General features: G+C 42.4%; 1 protein-coding gene across 3 annotated transcripts in view; it reads left to right on the plus strand.

Annotated features, from left to right (window-relative positions):
- Window positions 1-265: 265 nt before the first annotated feature.
- LOC310669425 (serine protease inhibitor Kazal-type 5-like) overlaps window positions 266-18,966 on the plus strand; it is a 28,784-nt gene continuing 10,083 nt past the window's right edge. For all 3 annotated transcript variants that reach the window (XM_083423351.1, XM_083423353.1, XM_083423352.1), the window contains exons 1-9: window positions 266-412; window positions 4,011-4,036; window positions 5,570-5,700; window positions 6,870-6,918; window positions 10,185-10,315; window positions 10,404-10,464; window positions 12,384-12,520; window positions 13,403-13,526; window positions 18,040-18,140. In XM_083423351.1, the coding sequence (XP_083279477.1) occupies window positions 361-412; window positions 4,011-4,036; window positions 5,570-5,700; window positions 6,870-6,918; window positions 10,185-10,315; window positions 10,404-10,464; window positions 12,384-12,520; window positions 13,403-13,526; window positions 18,040-18,140 (812 nt within the window). In that variant the 5' untranslated portion in view covers window positions 266-360. The remainder of the gene's footprint in view (window positions 413-4,010; window positions 4,037-5,569; window positions 5,701-6,869; window positions 6,919-10,184; window positions 10,316-10,403; window positions 10,465-12,383; window positions 12,521-13,402; window positions 13,527-18,039; window positions 18,141-18,966) is intronic.

The following is an 18,966-nucleotide window of genomic DNA, read 5'->3' on the forward strand; positions in this document are numbered from 1 at the left end:
AGGAAGGTCTTTGATTTGAGCATACCTCTTGGATGCAGCATCCTACAGCCAGGATGCTCTGCTGCTGCTGAAAAATGAGCTGACCGATTGGTAAATGTCTCATTTTGACAAAATTCAGGGTGTGGCTCCCAGCCAGTCCCTTCCTGATGAAAGTTATGCGAAGGAATCATTAGAATTCAAACCATCCCTCATCAGACTGGTTTTCGTGGCTAATGATGGCTGTTCTGAAGGTTATGTCACAAGGAAGGCGGAGAAACCTGTCTCCTATATGTACATATGCAATCAGAGCTTCATCTGTGTGGCTTCTTGTGAGCAATGAGCTAAGAGAATCAAAACACGTTTACCACCATTATCCTTACCATGAAGGTAGCAGGGGTCTTTGTGGCCCTGGCACTTTTCAGCCACTTTGAAGGTAAGCTACATTTGTTATAACCAATGTCTGTGGTGGGGGATGTCATCTTTGCCTAAGGAGTGGGCACAATGTAGTCCTTTAAAAATAATGATAACTAAGACATCACAAGAAAACTAGCTTATTTGAAGAGAAAACTGAGGAAAGCCAAGGACTAGGAAACACCAAGCACTTTTATTTCATTCATATCAATGTTTAAAAGATGATTTATGGAACTGGTGGTGGGCATACCTTTGTTGTTGTCAAATACCTTGAAGGTTTGCAAGTGAAGAAGGTAGAGAGCTTCCTTTTTTTGGCAAAAGCAATATCTATTTTCATCTATTTTGCCTTTTGGGTGGACAGTTCAAATGGACTGTCTGATGAAATGACATTATTTTGTCAAAACGTGGTTGAGTGTTTGTATCCATGCATAGGTAGGGCAGACTTGGAATTCTTCAACTCGTTCAAAAGAGTTGACATTAAACAGGAATGAAGATAAAGATAGGGTGATTCTGCAGAGAGAGAGAGAGCGCAATATGGACCAACCAATCAGGGCTCAGTATGGCTGTTATTGTATGTATATATAAATAGAATTCTGTATTCATTGTCATAAAATCTAGAGAATCCTGCCATCTGCAAGTAGTTGAACTTAATGTGTCTGGAATTTTTTTTCTTGCTCTTTTGAATTGTTTATCCCAATGTCTATCAGTGCCTCTTGGGCAAGTTATTATCAGCTGGTTGATTTGCCAGAGGAATTGCAGAAGCAGTGGCTATAAGTGGCAGGATGTAACAATGGACAGCACTGGACAAGTCGGGTAGACTGATAGTGATCCAGTCTGAAGGACCTGTCACCTCCAGTGACATGCAGATTGGACATTCTGTGCTAGTTTTCAGTACAGCTTGATTTGCTTTCAGTTCTCATTGGCATCAGGGGGTATCTGCTGTTTGTGGCCTGTGGAGTCTCCTTATCTAGCAGACTTGCGATGTGGAGGGGGGGCAGCAAATTTTTCTGTGCAACCATTGCATCTTAACTGCTACAGCTTCCCAGGTGGTCCCAAAATTGTGGTAAGTGGCAAGATGTGCCCGTCACAAAGTGACTTCAGAAGGAAGATGTATTGACATTATTAACTGGACAAGCATAGGTCACCTCTGCTCCATGGACCAAAGTGGAAACAAGCAGTGGCACCAAAGATTGCTTATTGAGGTGGGGTGTTAAAGAGAGATGGTAATCTTCAGATCTGTGGTTTAGTTAGGGCAGGGATGAGGAACCTCTAGCCCTCCATATGTGGGTAGACTTCAGCTCCCACCATTCCTTATTATTAGCCACACTGGCAGGAAGGCCACAAGTTCTCCACCCCTGAGTTAGGGTATTTCATATAGAGAGCTCCCTGCTTTATATTGACTTGTTGTTGTTGGCATCTGTCTGTCTTGAGAGACAATGGAGTGCACCTTTGGGGCTGAAGTCAAACTGCTTCATTAGCAGCACCAAAGTGAACGTAGAGGGTGCAAACCTGGGCAGTGTGAATAGAGGTCCTGCGCTCCCCAGAGGACAAGTCCCCCCTCTTGGCCTCGCTGATGTGGTTCAAAGGAAAGCAGAGCAATATGTTTGGCACCAGCTCCAGGAATTGCCAGAAGGAGGCATACAAGGCACCATCAAACTGTCTTATGGACTCTACTTTGGATTTGTGTAGGGTTTATGCCTTAGCCGTTTCTTCTTCTGAAGATATCCCACAAGGCAGCAGAAGTTTAGGATCAGAGTTTTCTTCTTCTAGATGGGCTACTTTCCCAGGTTGACAAGCCCCACCTGCCCCTCACTACCCTCTACATCACATGCAGAAACTGCCTTCTTGACCATTGGACCCACTCAATCCACTGGAGTCTGTCTTTTCATGTAGGAGAAGTCCCTAATTCACTGAGGGTTTGAAACTCAGGAGCTACCCTCACCTCCTGGTTTAGCCAGCCAGTCAAAGCCGTTCCTGGGGTGTGGCTTCTGTCGCATGCTGACAGCTTCTAGGAACCACAGTGGAGAGCTAAGTGCAGGGTGGGGTGGGGGCAGGGTGGGGACAAAAGGTGGATTAACTATCCCAGAAGGAGCATGATGTCCCCCCCACCAGATGCAATACCCCTCCCCAAACACCCCATATATTGACTAGGCTGTTTTATATGAAATACTAGAATAAAACAGTATAAGTTCCATTAAAAAGAAATGTAAAAGGGAGAAAGAAAGAAAAAGAAACAAAAAACAACAACAACAAAAGGCTGTACGACATGCTATTCTAAATATCTAAATCAGTTTAATTAAGGACAGGTATTCTAGGCTTGGATTTGGGTTGTAAGATGTTCCTGACAAATGTTACATTAACTAATCCTTGTTAAGAACTTCCTATAGCTCAGTCACAACATTTTGGGAACCGCACAGAAATATCTGGGTGGTATGAATCAAGGAACTTGCACTTAATAGTATTATATAATTAGTTTAGTGGGCAACCAGCCCAATGCACAATCTCATTAAATATAAGTGCTTACATTTAACACAGTTCCCATTAAAAGCCATGCTCAGGACTGTGTTTCCATAGGTGCACCATCATCATCACTTGCAGAGAGAGGAGAGACCTATATGATCATGATGTGCACAACGTGTCACTTAAGCAACAACAAGTAACTCAGGCAAGCATAGGCCTCAGAATTATAGAAAGCAGGACTGCAAGCCCAAACCACATTTATTGAGAAATAAGTTCCTCTGATTTCAGTAAGGTTTATTTCTAATGCTTAGGATTACAGGGTAATTCAGTGTAAATAATTTTCACATCAACCCAGCAAGTGTGTTCTGTGCAAGCAGCTGGTCTGAGTTTGCATTATGAGGCTCATCTGACCCCCTTTGAAGTCCGCTGGTACATCTGGTGTGGATGACTATGCAGATCTCTCTCAAGGACCACTAACCATATGCAAGAAAGCAGAAAGCTATATGGATCAGGAAAATTCAGATTAACTGAAACCATCTCCTTTTTTAAAAAGTAATTTTTATTAAAGATTTTCTTGGTTTACAAAAGTACATGCATTTGAAATGCTGAAACAAAGAAAATCATCAAACCATTAATTCTAGCATACAGCATCTCCATGACTGGTATTATTAGAATAGAATCATAGAGTTGGAAGAGACCACAAGGGCCATCGAGTCCAACCCCCTGAATTGTATTATAATTTGGTATTGTTATAATGAGGCTATTATTGGATTGCTGTAACTGAAAACTAATAAAAATTACTATCAAAAGTATGTGCATTGTCTCTTTTTCAGGTTGTAAAGTCTTTTCTATAGATCAGTTACATTTGTTATGAGATGTTAGTGTTGAGTACAGTATAAGGTAGGGGAAAGAAAGTGAGGGAGAGGAGGGGTGGGGTGGTGAAATTTATAGTAGAAATTTGTAGTGAGAGGGATTGGGGGACAGGGTGTAGTTGGTTGTCTGTGGTTGTCTGTAGTGGGGTTTGTTTGCATTTGTGAGGGGGGAGGGTTTGTTGGGTTACGTAACTGTAATCACCTCTTTGATTGAATCATGGTCTTTTTAAAACCTGAATTCGTACAATGACAATGCAAGAATTTACAATCTGTGTATTTTTGTTGCAGGTGTTGCCAGTCAAATGAGATACCAGGTTAGTTCAGACTTTTCTCTTATTTTTCCTAAATCAGGCTGTGTACACACCATACATTTAAAACACCCCACCAAGAATTATGGGAACTGTAGTTTGTTAAAGGTGCTGAGAATTCACTTGTATTTGGTAATGAATTTTCACGTGCTATTTGTGAAATGAATAACTTAGCTGGAGTTTAACTGTTGCAGTTCAGCCAACATCTCTGTTGCCCAATATTTCCAAAAGGCTTGCAACCTAGGATAGGATTCTGCCCCCTCCCCCCAAAAAGAAGGCAAAAATGCACCTGGAAACTACATAATAGCCTGGTTGATACTGCCTCCTAGCAACCCATCTTCCCCTTTGCCCAGTCATTGTGAACATGCTTTCTAATCAACGGAGATCCTTCTGGGATTCTCTGGCTAGATTGCATTAAAAAATCCTGGTGGATTCTTAGTGCTACTCCCCAGTCTCTGCTCAATATTAGTAGGTTGGAGGGGGAATCAATGCTCTATGGGGCCTCCCTGTTCTAACCAACATGGAATAGTGGTAGAAATATCCAACATGGTGGCACATGTTTTTAAGGATCATATTGCTTAGTAGAAGGGCATATGCTTTGCATGAAGAAGGTCCCAGGTTCCTTTGTGGCATATTCAGGTATGGTTGAGAAAGACTGAAACCCTGGAGAGCTGTTGCCAGTCATTGTAAACAATGAGCAGCAGTAGACAGTGTGGTGGGACTGTGCCATCCACTTGAACTCTATTCAGCTAAGTTGCAGCAGCAAACTGGGATGGAGAAGGGAAGAATGTGGTGGTGGGAAGTCAGTGTGGTGTAAATGCACTGACATAGCACCAGATTGCTTCTGTTGGTGTGTTTGCAGTGCACCAGTCCCACCACTGCCCTACCCCACTCCACCACAACCTTGACTGCTGGTGAAGAATAATCAATATGATGCCCTCCATGTGCTGTTGGACTACATCTCCAATGATCTTTGACCATTGGCCATGTGGGCTGGGGATGAAGGGAGTTGGAGTCTAACCACATTTGGAGGGTATCACTTTGGCTAGTGCTGCTGTAAATGGTACTGAGCTAGGTGGACCAATGGTCCAGCTTGGTCTAAGGTAGCTTCCAGTGTTACACTAGCATTAAACACAAGGCTTACAGAATCCCTGCCCCAGCTACCTATGACCATCATATTGAAATGCCCAGGTAACAGAGGGCTCCATCTATCTGCAAGTTCACCTTCACCCAATTTAATGAGGTTGCAGTGCTGAACCTCTTGGTGGATTGTGTGCAGAGTTTGACTATCATCTGAGCTCCATTTTTGTTACCACTCCCCTCCAGAAATGTCTAAAATTTGAGTGGGATTTTCCATTCAAATGAAATAAACATTGAAACTCAGTGACAGAGCAAGCGAAAGCGAAAACTAGAAGAGGGTTACATTCCCCTCCTTCATATTACTCACTTCCATTCCATATAAACATACAGAACTGAAGCAATTTAAGGATTGCAGAAGAAGGCAAGCAAGCCTCATTAAGCGTTCCTTTATCCCTTTAGGAGGGCATGTGTCGTGAATTCCAACCGTTTTTAGAGGATGGGAATTTATACTGCAACAGAGATATAGACCCTGTTTTCGGTCCTGATGGCAGGAGACATATGAACAAGTGTGTCATGTGCCGTGAAGTCTTGTGAGTATTAGAAACAACCACTTGTTTCGGAGATGCTAATGCCATGATGAGAGCTGTTATACTGGTTGTTTCCCCTATGTCTTCTCCTCCTACAGACAATTTCCTAGTTCCATCTCTATGGCAGAAACCCCTTGGCTGAGGCAAACACTGCAACTTATAACCCCCAGAACAGAGAGGTCAGTTTCATGCCCTGCTGTTCCCCCAGACCATCAAGATCAACACCAAAAGTGGATCCAAAAATCAAGGCAGCAGGGAAGATCTAGCACACATTAGAAATCACACAGGGCTTTAGTTTCAATGCATGCAAGATTCCTTCCATGAAGGAGAAGCTATTCGGATTTAGTGAGCAGGAGTCTGCATCAATATTAAGATGAGACCTGTGCCCATTCCCTAAGATTCACTTCAGATTTGGAAGGTGCTCAGGGATGAATGGTTTAATCAGTCTCCATTAATATGATTCTCAGCAATACATACGGGCTCTGAAATATCCTTTTCATATTCCACATTCAGTGGTTTGTGTAAATGGCCATCTAGGCAATATTTCATAGAAGGTTGGCAGCACTTCAGAACCATCAAGTTGTATCCAATGCTGCCCATGTACACGTAGAACAGACTTCCTCCTTGTGCAATGGGACTTCCTTGCCTCCTGTGCACCCACAAAATCTGCTTGGGAGGACTGAGAAATACTCTGGGGCAAAATTTGGAAGAGTTTGGGGGAACTGCAGAGAGAAGGAGAGGAAAATGAAGTCCTGGTACATGAGAGGAAATCCACTGGTGCAACAATGGTTTCTGTCCATTGAAATGAGTAGGATAAATTAGTTACATGAGTAAGACTGATTGATTTTAATGGGATTTCTATGAATTGGGGCTATAAATGATTGAAGGCACTTGTTATCAGATCCTATTTAAATACATCATGGAAGACTCAATAGAGAAAAGTCCTTAAATTAGAGATTCTAAGCAAATAACCTTCCTTACCTACTTTACGTCTTGATTTCTTCTGTTCTCTTATATGTGAGCAGTTCTCTTGCATTCCAAGAACCTCTTGTGTGAAAAAAGATTGCGGGGTTTGTATTGAACTTTATATCACCCTACAATAAAGTGTTGCACCATTTACATTTTCCATTCATAATTTCTTCTCTTTTTTTGTCTATTATCTTCATTAATAGGAGAAGGAGAGCAATTGCTGGTTGGCCCAAAAATCCTTCTTCAGGAAAGGTGAGGAGAAACTTTAAAGCTATCCAATGGCAACTAATAGCATTGATTCCATTAGTGTTACAAGGAGGAAAACAATTTTAGATTATTTCAGGAGTTTGAAGGAGATGGAGAATAACCAAAAATTACTCCTCTTCTTATGTGGCTTTACCATCACCTGAGCAACATTGTTGGCTACAACCTGCAATTCTTGCTAACAGTGCTATCCTGTGCAAACTTCCCTGGGAGTAAGTCCCATTGAGGCTAATGGATCGTATTTTCATGCTCAGGCACAGCGAGCCCGTCACCTGGTGCCTCACACCATGTATCAAGATACACAGACCTACATTCATGGATCCAAAAAAGAAAAAAAAGGGGGGAAAGGCCACAACTTTATTGATTACAGATGTAGGTGTTTTGTCTCAGGGTGTTTTTCCACTTAGTCAGCCTATCTGCTTCCTGCTTCCTAGGGCATCCATTCCAGGAAAAGATTGCCCTATGGTTTCCATCAAATAGAAGCAGCCTATGGAAATTGCCTTGGGAAATGCTATGGTCCTCAGTCCCCCATCTGGATTTATGGGTAGAAACACCTCTCCTAGGATTCCTTTAATGGGATACTACAATTCCTGGAAGGGGAAGTTAAAGCAATATACCCCCCTTATGAGTAATTACTATGAATCTGACCTAATGCTTCAACCACTAAAGTTGTGATGATTGCTGTGAGGCAAAAACCACAAGACCAGCCAATTTTTCTGGATATAAAATTTCTTCCTGCCCCAAATACAGCAACCAAAAAATTACATAGCAAAGTCATTAACAAGGGTGGGAGACCAAAAGGGTGACTGTAGTGCCAAGGGAGAAGGCGGGCCCCTTTTTATCCTGAAGAAGAGGACCCAAGTGGAAACCAGCACAAAGTTTCCACCTGACTCTGCTCCCCCCTGGTGCCACCTCCTAAAGCCCATCCACGATTGGCCAGTTGTTGTAGGTGGGTAAATTTGGATTTCCCCATGGCAGAAAGGTGAGAGGAATTTCTGAGTAGACATGTGAAGGATTGCATGTGAGGCATGAAAAATGGTATACCTGAAATATGATGATATTTTGTGTTTCAGCCCTGCATTAGACTCAGTGGCTTAGCAATTGGTTTTTGCTTTTGTGCTGGAAGATATCAGATTTCATTGTCACTTGGATTGTAGCCCAATCTGATTTTACTAAATGAGATTAGAGTTACAATGCTGATACTATATGTAATTATAGTGAACACACTTCTGGAACAGAAATTGCACAAGTGGAGACCTGCTACATTTCATGGAAATTCGGGATGGTGTCCTCCTCCACAGCACATTGCTGGTTCACTAGAAATATGGTTCAGGAAGAGTTGATTTTCATTATACACCCTCTGGCTGCTTCTTATATGTACAAATATGCTTCATTATACCAACAGTAGCAGTTTCCATTCTCCTTCTGTTTTATCCTCACAACAACCTGGTAGGTTGGCCTAAGAGGTTGTGATGGGTCAAAGTCATCCAGTAAAGTTAATCACTCACCAGGAATTTCAACCCAAGCATCCCTGCTCCTAGCTTAACCAAAGGGTAAGGAACCTAGGAATGGGGCCCTCCAGAAGTTGCTGGACTACAACTCCCACGATCATTTAGCCATGATGGCTAGGACTGGTGGGAAATTGAGTCCAACAATATCTAGAAGGCCACAGGCTCACCAGCCCTGCTCTAGCCATTGCACTACTCTGATTCTCCAAACCTGTTCCTGCCTGTGAGTATTAATAGCAATCTTAGTTTCCGGTTTGGCTCCAGACTTGGAGAGCAGATAGAACAGATAGAACAGTGCCCCCCCCCCAAAAAAAACCACATTATCATGTATGGCTTAAAAGAAGTAAGGCTCATTACTTATCTAAAGAAGGTCTTCATGAGACCATTGAGTCCCAGGTCTAAAATTATCCAAGCTCACCCACTTCAGGGTCTCATTGAAAACCACAATTGAACCGTTACTAGTACTATGTGTTTTGGTTTCTGACAGGCCCAAGTTAGTGTGCCATGATGAGTTTGTATCTTTTCCTTCTTGTGTTTCCGAGACTGAAATAGTAAACTCTCCAGGGCGGGTCCTGGGCTGCCTTCCCTGTTTGGAACATTCCAAGCACGTTGTTGGCACTCAATTACTGCTTAATGGGGTAATAACACCCAAGAGCGCTCCAGCTAGGGCAAGGTGTGGGACCAGGCATAAGCAAGCCTTAATTGCACCTTGTTTATCTTGGCCAATCCATTTCTTGCACACCTCTTTCTCTAGGCAGCAAATCTTGTCATTGACAGGCTTTTCTTTCCCAAATGATATCTTTGTTTCTTGGTCAAATTGCTTGGCTTAATTCGTCATCATAATGCTTGCTTCTGTGTGACTTGTGCAGGTTAGACTTCATAAGGTTGTGTCTAGCATTCTGGCTGAGAGGGAAGTGTTCAGAGGGAGAAGCTGCTAAGAGAAAGGGTGGGAGAAGGGTAAAGCACAAACTCTGCTGCTTTTCCCATTAAGTTTGTTCCCACCCAGGAGCAGAGGAAAAGACAAGCACAAGCTGGCAACATGGCAAGCAGTTCTCTTGTTAGTGTGTCCACTATGTTTTTGAAATCTAATGTGTCTAACATATTTTAAAAATCTTGCTTAATATAAAATCCAAAATAGACATTACACATCTACAAAGAAAACAGAATCTCAAGTGCTAGACATAATGTATTGGCTATTAAGCACATTTGCTGTATTGATTTATTTACATGGGAAAGAATTCTGGCTGGACAATTCCCCACTGAAACCAATGCTACCATTTGGTTGGTTTTGTGGCACCTTTAAAGACTAACACATTTATGACAAACACAAGCTTTCATGGACTGTAGTCCACTTCATCAGATGCATCTGATAAAAGAAACATCTGATAAAGTAGAATGTAGTCTGCAAAAGCTCATAACATCATAAATTTGTTAGTCTTTAAGGTGCAACAAAACTGCTGTATTTGCTGCAACAGATGAACACAGCTACACCTCTGGAAACTTTCAGGTCTGTGCTCATTCTCTTAATTACTTCCAATGAAGATTGCTTCCAGGGTGCTTCATTCCTCATAAAAGACTTATTCCATTGGGTTTGGTTCAATCAAAAGTGATTGAACATTCTGCTGATCACATGATTTTCTAAGGGACCTTAAACGCTGGATATGGTCACCCTGTTGATGACTCATGATGAACTTTATCTCCAGTGAGACTTCAAGGAGGAAAATTGATCTTCTTCTTCCACTGTAGGATGACGACTGCAGTGAATATTGGCCTTATTTCAGAGATGGGTCATTTTCCTGCACCAGAGAGAATAATCCAGTTCGTGATGCTTCTGGCAAGCAGCATAGCAATAAATGCATAATGTGTCTACAGAAGTTGTGAGTATGCAGTAATATATTTGCTTTTTAATTAAATTGGGTCTCTCTGTCTGCAACAAAGTAAAACTTTATCCATTGTTTCTTGCAGCAAAAATGGAGGTACGATGAATTCTGTTGGAAAGGACCAACCACAAAATGGAAAAAATGAGGTGAAACAAAGCTTTATCCAAATTTTTATTTGACCATTTAAATTCTGCATTTCTTGCCCATGGTGACCAAGAATGAGAAGAATCAGTTTTACTCCAAACAGGTTCCAACTCTGTTCATCCAAGGTTCTGTTGCATCCTGCACATACATGCACAGTTTAGCCTCTTGTTCCATATGCAAAAAGTCATGTGTGTGGTAGAGTACCGCATTATGCACAGAATTAGGAAGTCCTCCCTCATGTTCCACAGGTATCTCTTTATGCAGCACATTGTTAATTATGGAACTCACTGCCACAGGAGGCAGCAATGGCCACCAACTTGAGTGGCTTTAAAAGAGGATTAGACAAATACAAGGAGGAAAGGGCTTTCAATGGCAACTAGCCATGATGGCTATGCTGTGATTGCATGATCAGAGGCAGTAATGCTCCTGAACACTTGTTGCTGGAAATCACTGGATGGGAGAGTGTTCTTATGCTTGGGTCCTACTTGTGGGTTTCCTACAGGCAATTGATTGGCCACTGTGAGAACAGGATGCTGGAGTAGAGGGGCCATTGGCCTGATCCGGCATGTTATTGTTATGTTCTTATATTGACCTGCATTATCTCTGCCCAAATCATAGAAACCACATTTGCCTGTAATGTCATTTTAAAAAATTGTGTTCAGCACTTCAGTCATTGGATTAGCTTTTAATGATTTCATTAAAAGCTAGAAAGCAGTAGACTTCAAGGCCTAGCCTATATTTCAGGCCTAGCCAAATTCATATCTGCATTAATTGATAATGTTCATCCCTGGATAACAGTTTTAGTCCATAAAGAGGTTGTCTTAATATGCATAATGTTTAAAATACTATCTCACATTTGAGGGCAATGTCCATTTTCGAGATTATTTTTATCTGTAAGCTGCCTTGAATCAGGTATAAATGATGATGATCATAATGAAGTTTTATATTGACTATAATGGAATGTGAATTATGCCCATCCTGTAATTAAGCATGCTGGGGAAAGTGAGAGAGAGAACTTTTCAGATCAGCTGCGTCCAGATCAATTGCATACTTAGAACGTACGTTTCAATGACTCATTAAGGAAGAAATAGTTCAAGGAGACTTTAATGAAAGGTCCTCTACCTACTAACTGAACAAGCAAACAAAATAGTAAAGAACCTTCCAGATGAAAGTTGGTTATTGCTGAAACTTCTTTTTTAAAAAAGAAAATCCTTATAGATTTATTTATTTATATTTCATTCACTCACTTTACCCTTGTTCCATCATGTGGACCCAGCTAGGAGAGGATACGGGTTGTTAGTGCACATGTTCACATCATTCTTTTGCCTTCATTAAAGCTAAAGAGAATCTATATGAAAAGTTTCTCGCTGGTGAGATGTCTAAGCAACACCAGTTCATGAAATAGTATTGAGGAATCAAGGGCAGGCCCTTTCTTGCCAGCATTCCAGCCACCTTTGTTGGCTTTATTCGCTATTGATTGAAAGCATGTTGCAACTTTTTAGAAGTTTTCGTCATGCTCCACAGCAATTGATGCAGGGACCTGAGTATTCTCTGAATTGTTCTGGTGCAGTTGTCTGCCTGTGATCTGGTAAGGTGTTGACAGTATTTTAAGCACATTGTTGGGAAAAGTGGGGGAGATCGCTTTTATCATCCAGATCAATTGCATGCTTTGAATATCCCTGCTAAAGAATGATAATTAGGCTGGCCATAGAGGGCAACACCCAACAAATGTTTCTAAGACAGAGGCACTCAGGATTCCTCTGACTAACACCTCCGTCAAACACAAGGTAGTAGGTGACATGGTTCACCCTGTCACACCCTGACACCATCTGTGTCTGTGTGATGCGTTTGCTGTGAATGAAGATCCTCCAGAGTTTCCAAAAATCAGACCAGCAAAGCAAACCATGTTCTTTCTCTGCAGAGGAATGACGGATGCGATGAATATCGATCAGAGATGGGACCCAACGGAGAACTCACTTGCACCCGTGAGAATGCTCCAGTGCGGGATGCAACTGGCTACACATACAACAACAAGTGTATCATGTGCTCAGAGAAATTGTGAGTGCTCTAACTCAAAGATGAAATGATGTGCTGTCGTGAATAGCAAACTTTGGCATGCACTCTCCAAAGTTTATGGGCAGTCATTGAACACAAGAAGAAATGCCTTGTGTTTAATGTATATAGTTTATGTAATGTTAGCTACTTAGGCCAGGGTTTTATCCCCAGGGCCACATTCCCCAGCGGACAGCCTTTTGGGGGCCACATGCCAGCAGTGGGTGCAACAGCTGGTGTGACTTTTTCCATAGGCTGCTGACCAGCCATGCAAAGTCAGAGGTTTCCACATATACTGTTTTCCATCCAGGCAGTCAAGGGGCATTAGAACAGTCTGAGGATGCCTTCCAGCCAGGCAAAACCTCTTGAGGAGGATGCACATTTGAAGAAGGTCCTTCCTCCCTTCACTAAATTTGCATTATAAAAAAATTGGCCAGCCAGCACGGCCAATGGTCAGGGATGATGACCATTCAGTAGCATATGGAGGGTGACAGGTCCCCCCACCCAGGATCTAGGGAGTACCAGGTTGGGATAGGTTGCTATATACCAGGTGTGGTAAACTTTTGTCCTTCCAGGTGTTGCTGAAGGACAACTCCCATCATTCCTGACCATGCTGGCTAGGGCTGAGGGGAGTTGTAGTTCAACAACATCTGGAAGGCCAAAGGTTCCACATTTCTGATATATTAAAACAAAGCAGCTGCTCACTTCTTTGTACATGCCAGTGGGTTTGTTCTCTCCTTGTGTTTTCATTTTTGTTTTACTGTCCTTGGTTTTCTTTTCTTCTTTCAATCTTCTCCTGAATGTTCAAGTTCTAACAAGTGTTTGAACATAAGAACTCCAGTTTCCAATTCCTGTTACTCACGTTGTTCTGCATTCCATGCCTCTTAGCAAAAAAGAAGTTCGAGAAGGCAGGATCGTTGGAGGAGGAAGAGGAGGAGGCGGTGGTGGTGCTGTGGATACTTATGGGAACAGAATCGTTCAAGGGAATTTCAACCCAGGGAACAGCAACGAGGTGAGGAAAAATGTCGGGTAAGCTGCTACCTGAGCACTACTTTCCTACTCAAGAAAAGGGATGCTTTATCTTGTCTCTGATACTGTGCTGTAATGTTCATCGCCTAGAAAGCATGATTGGGTAGAGAGATCACATTCTCATAGCAAATCAGAAACATGAACGTAAAACATCCAGGCTGAGCTTGTTCCAAAGGCTTTAACAGCCTGAGATAACATAGTAGAAAGCAACATGCAGATAATTTCTGAACACAAGCCACAGCTTCTGTGTGGTGTGGGAGTTGCCTGATAGGTATTGGTAGATCAGAGCCAGGAAGACAGCAAATCCATGATTGCAACATGTCATGGAGATGGCTCAATCACAGAGAGGTCTCTGATGTTAAAGAAGAATGCCATGAGATGGAGAATGAAGGAAGCCCCAAATTTATAGGGTACGATCTAGGCTGCAGTGCCAGTCCTGAGCATCCAGCTGGGCCTCAGAGTTAGCTCCTTGGTTTGAACAACTTGTTAGTGGTCTGAGGAGGAAACTTCCCCTGAGTGCTGCCTTAGATCTAGCCCAGCTTTCAGTAACATTACTTACAAATTAAATAGCCAAACAAGTCAAAATTATCCTTCCTTTAAGGAAAACCATTATTAGAACAATAAAAATGTCAATGAAGGGAATAACTATAAACCAAACGAGTAAAAACATCCTACAGAGATAACCGCACAAGCAATGAAAACTTGCTTTCACACATGACATGTTGGCATTTAGGTTCTAATGTGCCAAATATGTGGGCCCTAGTCCAGCTTTAGTCACACAAAACTAGTGGCCTTTGTTGGGGATGTACAGCTAGAGATGCTTCTGGACAATTCGGTAATGTATTGGCTGGGCTTCCCATTGCTGAGTCAGGCTGGTGGTCTTCACATTGTTTGTTTACTAATTAATTATACTTCATTTAGAAGAGTTGATATAGTTTCCATGAGACTCCCAGTGGTTTCCTAACCAGGCTCTGATCTGGCCCACATCCAATCATGAATGAGTCATTCCCATTCGTGGGGTGGGGAGCTTATGCATGTTAAACTTATCCCTAATCATGCCCATCAACAATTCATATAGACCTACCAGAGATATGATTAGGGTGGCCATGCATCTTGCTTTAAAGAGGACAACTCTCTCTTTGAAATGCTAACAGAGGATAGCCCTCTATTTGAAGGAGTCCTCTGTTTGAAGGGCTGTCTGGTCCAAGCCTGGTTTAAGGATGAAGAACCCTAAGGGAAAGCAGCAGAGACCTTGAAGTTACCACCAACAGTTAGCAGCAGCTCACCTGTTCACAGCCTTCATCACTATGGTGAGATGTATTTTCATTTGAATTTGCATTAGCCAGCCTGTCTAAATTTGCATTCATACATATAAATCAGTACATGCTAATTTTATGCATATCTTTTGTCATATTTTGGGGTGATGCATAAGTGGCCACCCCAGAGAGGTGTCTTAAATTGTAAATAAACAGTTCTCATATTTTTAATATAAGGCTTTCATGATTTGACTAACATCAGCAACTGTTTAAGAATGACAAGAAAAGATGCAATCTCTCCTCATGGTTTTCCATGGGAAGACCATTCATTAACCTAGCTCTGCACTAAAAAAACAAACAAAAAAACCAAACAAAACTCCTTTGTCTCAGGGTAAAACTTTCTATTCTGCAGCCAACAGGTTTTTTCGACATGTTAAGACATGTAAGAAAATCCTTTTGAATTCACTGGGGCTTACTTGTGAATAAACAAGGTTAGGCTTGTGTTGTGAAGCTTGAATGGTGGCCCAGAGATTATAGCTGTGAAGCCCTTCCACATGTTAGGGGAGCCAGTACTGTGTGCTACATTAGTCCTGTTCAGACATTCAAACTCCTGTGTAAAGAAACATGGAAGTGGGGCCACACTCCATATGCCCATCTCTGGCATTGCATGTACTGAGTAGTGACACATGTATAATGCAGATATCTGCAGAGGAGGGGAGGGCTTTGTGTATTCAGCTTTACATACAGAGACCCCCCCCTCTGCAGATGTTCATGCTGCATTCACATGGTGTGCACCTGGTGTGCATGATGTCAGTGGCAGGATTTCTCACCACATTGCTGTACAAAGGACCTCAGAAGACTGACTGAACAGGGATATTGACATGCAGGCCTGCTTTCTCACTCTTTCTAGGCAGGGATTGATTAAGAAAATTGTTCTTCCATTGCATTATGTGCATTACGTATCACTGGTCTCCACGCTCTTTTCTTGTGCTAGCTGCTTTCAATATGGAAGGATTGCCAACAGTTTCGGGGGTGGGGTGGGGGTGCAATGCAATGGCATTGCTTGGAAGGGGCCACAGAGGCAGTTGCCCTGGGAGCAAATTTCTTAGGGGCACAAAATTTCAACACCCAGTGCTGTCTCAATACAATTGCTTCCATTGCTGGGCTCCATTGAAAACAGCTTCTCCAGGAAGTGAGCTCTCCAGAGAATGGAATGTCTCTTATCTCTGCAGCTGTGATCTCCCTGGTTTTCAACCAGTGTGCTGCAGCACCCTGAGGTTCCTTGAATGATGGTCAGGGGTGCTGCTGGCAGCACTGGCCTCTGTCCCTCTTTCCTTCCCTCCCTCCTCTGATGCCCTCTTGCATCTCTGCCTCCCCAAGGCTTGTGTGGCTGTTTGTTGCAGCAGCCCTGGCTACAGGCTCCACAGGCGAATGATGCTTCTTGGGCTAACCAGGGGGGTACTTCCCAGACTCCTGTGGGGCAGTGTGAGGAGGCATCTCTCTTTGGGGCAGGGTGGGCAGCTCAGAGACCAGGGGTGACAAAATCCGGTGGTTCAAAAACTTGACCCTCTTCCTGTTTTAAAGAATACATCCTTATTTTGTAACGCCCAAATTACAAAACATTCAAGCATAATGACCCCCCATTTTCAAAGCATCGTGTTGCATCTCCTTGTGATCCTCGTCTGTCACTCAGATGTAGGAATGTAAGAAGGCATCATTTCCTATTCTGCCCTGTATGGTCACATGCAGCATTGCTTCTGTCTCGCTGCAGTTTGTCTGTCACCAAATACAGTATTTGTATCACTGTCCACTGTGGTAAAATTATGTAATTTACATAAATTACATGGTCCACATAAATTACATAATTCCACACCCTTCATTTTGATATGAAGGAAACACAATGCAAATGGAGGTGAAACCTAATCATTTGTGCACTGAAAGCAACAACATCAGCAAATACTGATAGTATTTCCTGGGTAGATTTCTGTTCATATGTGGATGAGTAAATGAACATCAGCAATTTACATATCTCTTTTCATTTCCAACTGAATTTTCTAACATCTCTACTCAAAGGTCTGTCTCTTTCTCTGACGAAGGCTTGATCCTTTGCCTTCCACAAAGCACATTCCTGAGTACGTTGATTGTTCCAGAAACTTCTCGTGGTTCCAGACACTTCTCGTGGTTCAGCATTGCTGCATCTTTCCTCAGATTTGTCTGCATCACCCAGGACAGGCAATAAGTGGATTGATGTCCTCATCAGTATTTACTGTAATCTCTGCTTTAGGATTAATACTGTGTTTGATTGTTTTGCTCTCCAGTTCCCATCATTTCATTTGATACTGTAATGCTTGTGGCAATTTCTGTCACTGAGCCTTTCTTTAAAATACTACCAGAAGTGGCAGCTCCGGTTCAGCCAGAGTTTGTGAAAAGAGAAAAGACTGTGTAAAACCAAAATATGCACACATTCTGGCTATCCCACAATAATGATCACACTAGAAACAACTGTCATAAAGTTTATTCTCCGCTGCCTCAACGCTGTGTATAGTTCATTATCAAAAAGTGAGGTGCATTCGAGCTCAATAGCATTCTGTGACAAAGTGATCAGGCAGGCTTGACAGCTGGGCCTGGTGAGCTGCCTGTCAAGTTGGAGAGCCCTCCTCTTTAATCAAATCTAGAAAGGGATGGGGGGGGGAGAAAAAGCACACCTTCACTGGCAGTTGGGACTTGTCAGCTGGGAGAGAATGGGAGCGTGGAGTGGTGTGCAGGGAAGGAGAGGAAGAGGGAGAAACTAAGCTAGGAGATTCCTTCTAAACCTGTCCTTGTCATGCTTGCAATGGATCTAACCCACTTAAATGATTCTAATGATGGGAATAAGGTAGTTAGAAATGGTAACAAATCTCTTTCTATTGGACTTGAGTTTAAGTACACCATCTGAGCCCTTGTTTTCCATTAGGTACATTAGCAAATGTTGTGCCTTCAAACTGCAGAAACTTTTTCTTGTGTCCTTCCCCATGACCTTTGAACCCAGCCTATTTTGTTCTGATTTATATGAGTTTAAGGGTACACAGATTTTGATGGGGAGAACCTCCAAGATCACTACTCTCTTGATGGAAAAGAGTAGATCTCGTTCGCACAAACCGTGGTCTCTCTCTCTTTCTCTCTCTCTTTTTTGTGGTCTCTCTTTTGTGAACAAGAAAAGAAGTCACCCTCTTATCAAACTTGCTTCTTCTCCACTGACAGAAAAACTGCAACCCATATGGAAAAAATGATGTAAATAATCCTTGCCCTGCAGAATATCAGATTTCATCGGGGGATTACAGATCATATACCAATTGTGGAGGGTGAGTATGGCTTGACATGCAAAGATCTGTGTGATAGCAGTTATGATGCCAAAGTGGGAGTTTATCAATGCTTTGCCACAATGAGGTAGTTGGGTTGCAAATGTCTGGCCAAATATTCAGGTACCCTGGGTATGACCTGCTGGTTTCTCTTAGGGACGATGACTTTACTATCTGAAGTGTGGAATCATCAGTCTGTTGCTTATACTCAGCTCTGCCTTTTCTTGGAAGAGATCCAGGAATTTCAGTTCTAAATGAGTGTTTGAAGGCTGTGGTGGGGTAAATGAGGTTGAACAGGTTTAGACTGGATCCACAAAAGCAATACATATAGATGCGTTCTTCCTTTGCCTCTGAGTCAAGTCCGCAGACTTTATTGTGCTCCTGGACCTGAGCTTAATGTTGAAGGCTCAAATAGCACAGCAGTTAGGACCACATTCTATCTGGCAGAAAAAATACTTGTAGAGATGAGATGGGGCAAATTTCATATAGTCATAGAATTGTAGAATTGGAGGAGATACTGAGGGTCATCTAGTCCAACCCTACTGCAATGCAGGAATCTCAACTAAAGCATCCATGACAGATGGCCATCCAACCTCTTCCTGATGATTAGTAAGAATCTCCTTCTAACTTGAATCCATTGGTTCAGGTCCTAGCCTCCAGAGCAGGAGAAAACAAACTTGCTCCATCTTCCATGTGACATCCCTTGAGATATTTGAAGATCCATGCTTCTGTAATTTGTGACCCTAACTGGCTTTAGATGTGCTCCAACCATGGTTTCCTTTAAACTTATACTTCTAACCATGATTTCTAGAAACTTTCATTTTAAACT

Source organism: Podarcis tiliguerta, assembly GCF_965153285.1.
Source record: "Podarcis tiliguerta genome assembly, chromosome: 2".
Classification (NCBI taxonomy): domain Eukaryota; kingdom Metazoa; phylum Chordata; class Lepidosauria; order Squamata; family Lacertidae; genus Podarcis; species Podarcis tiliguerta.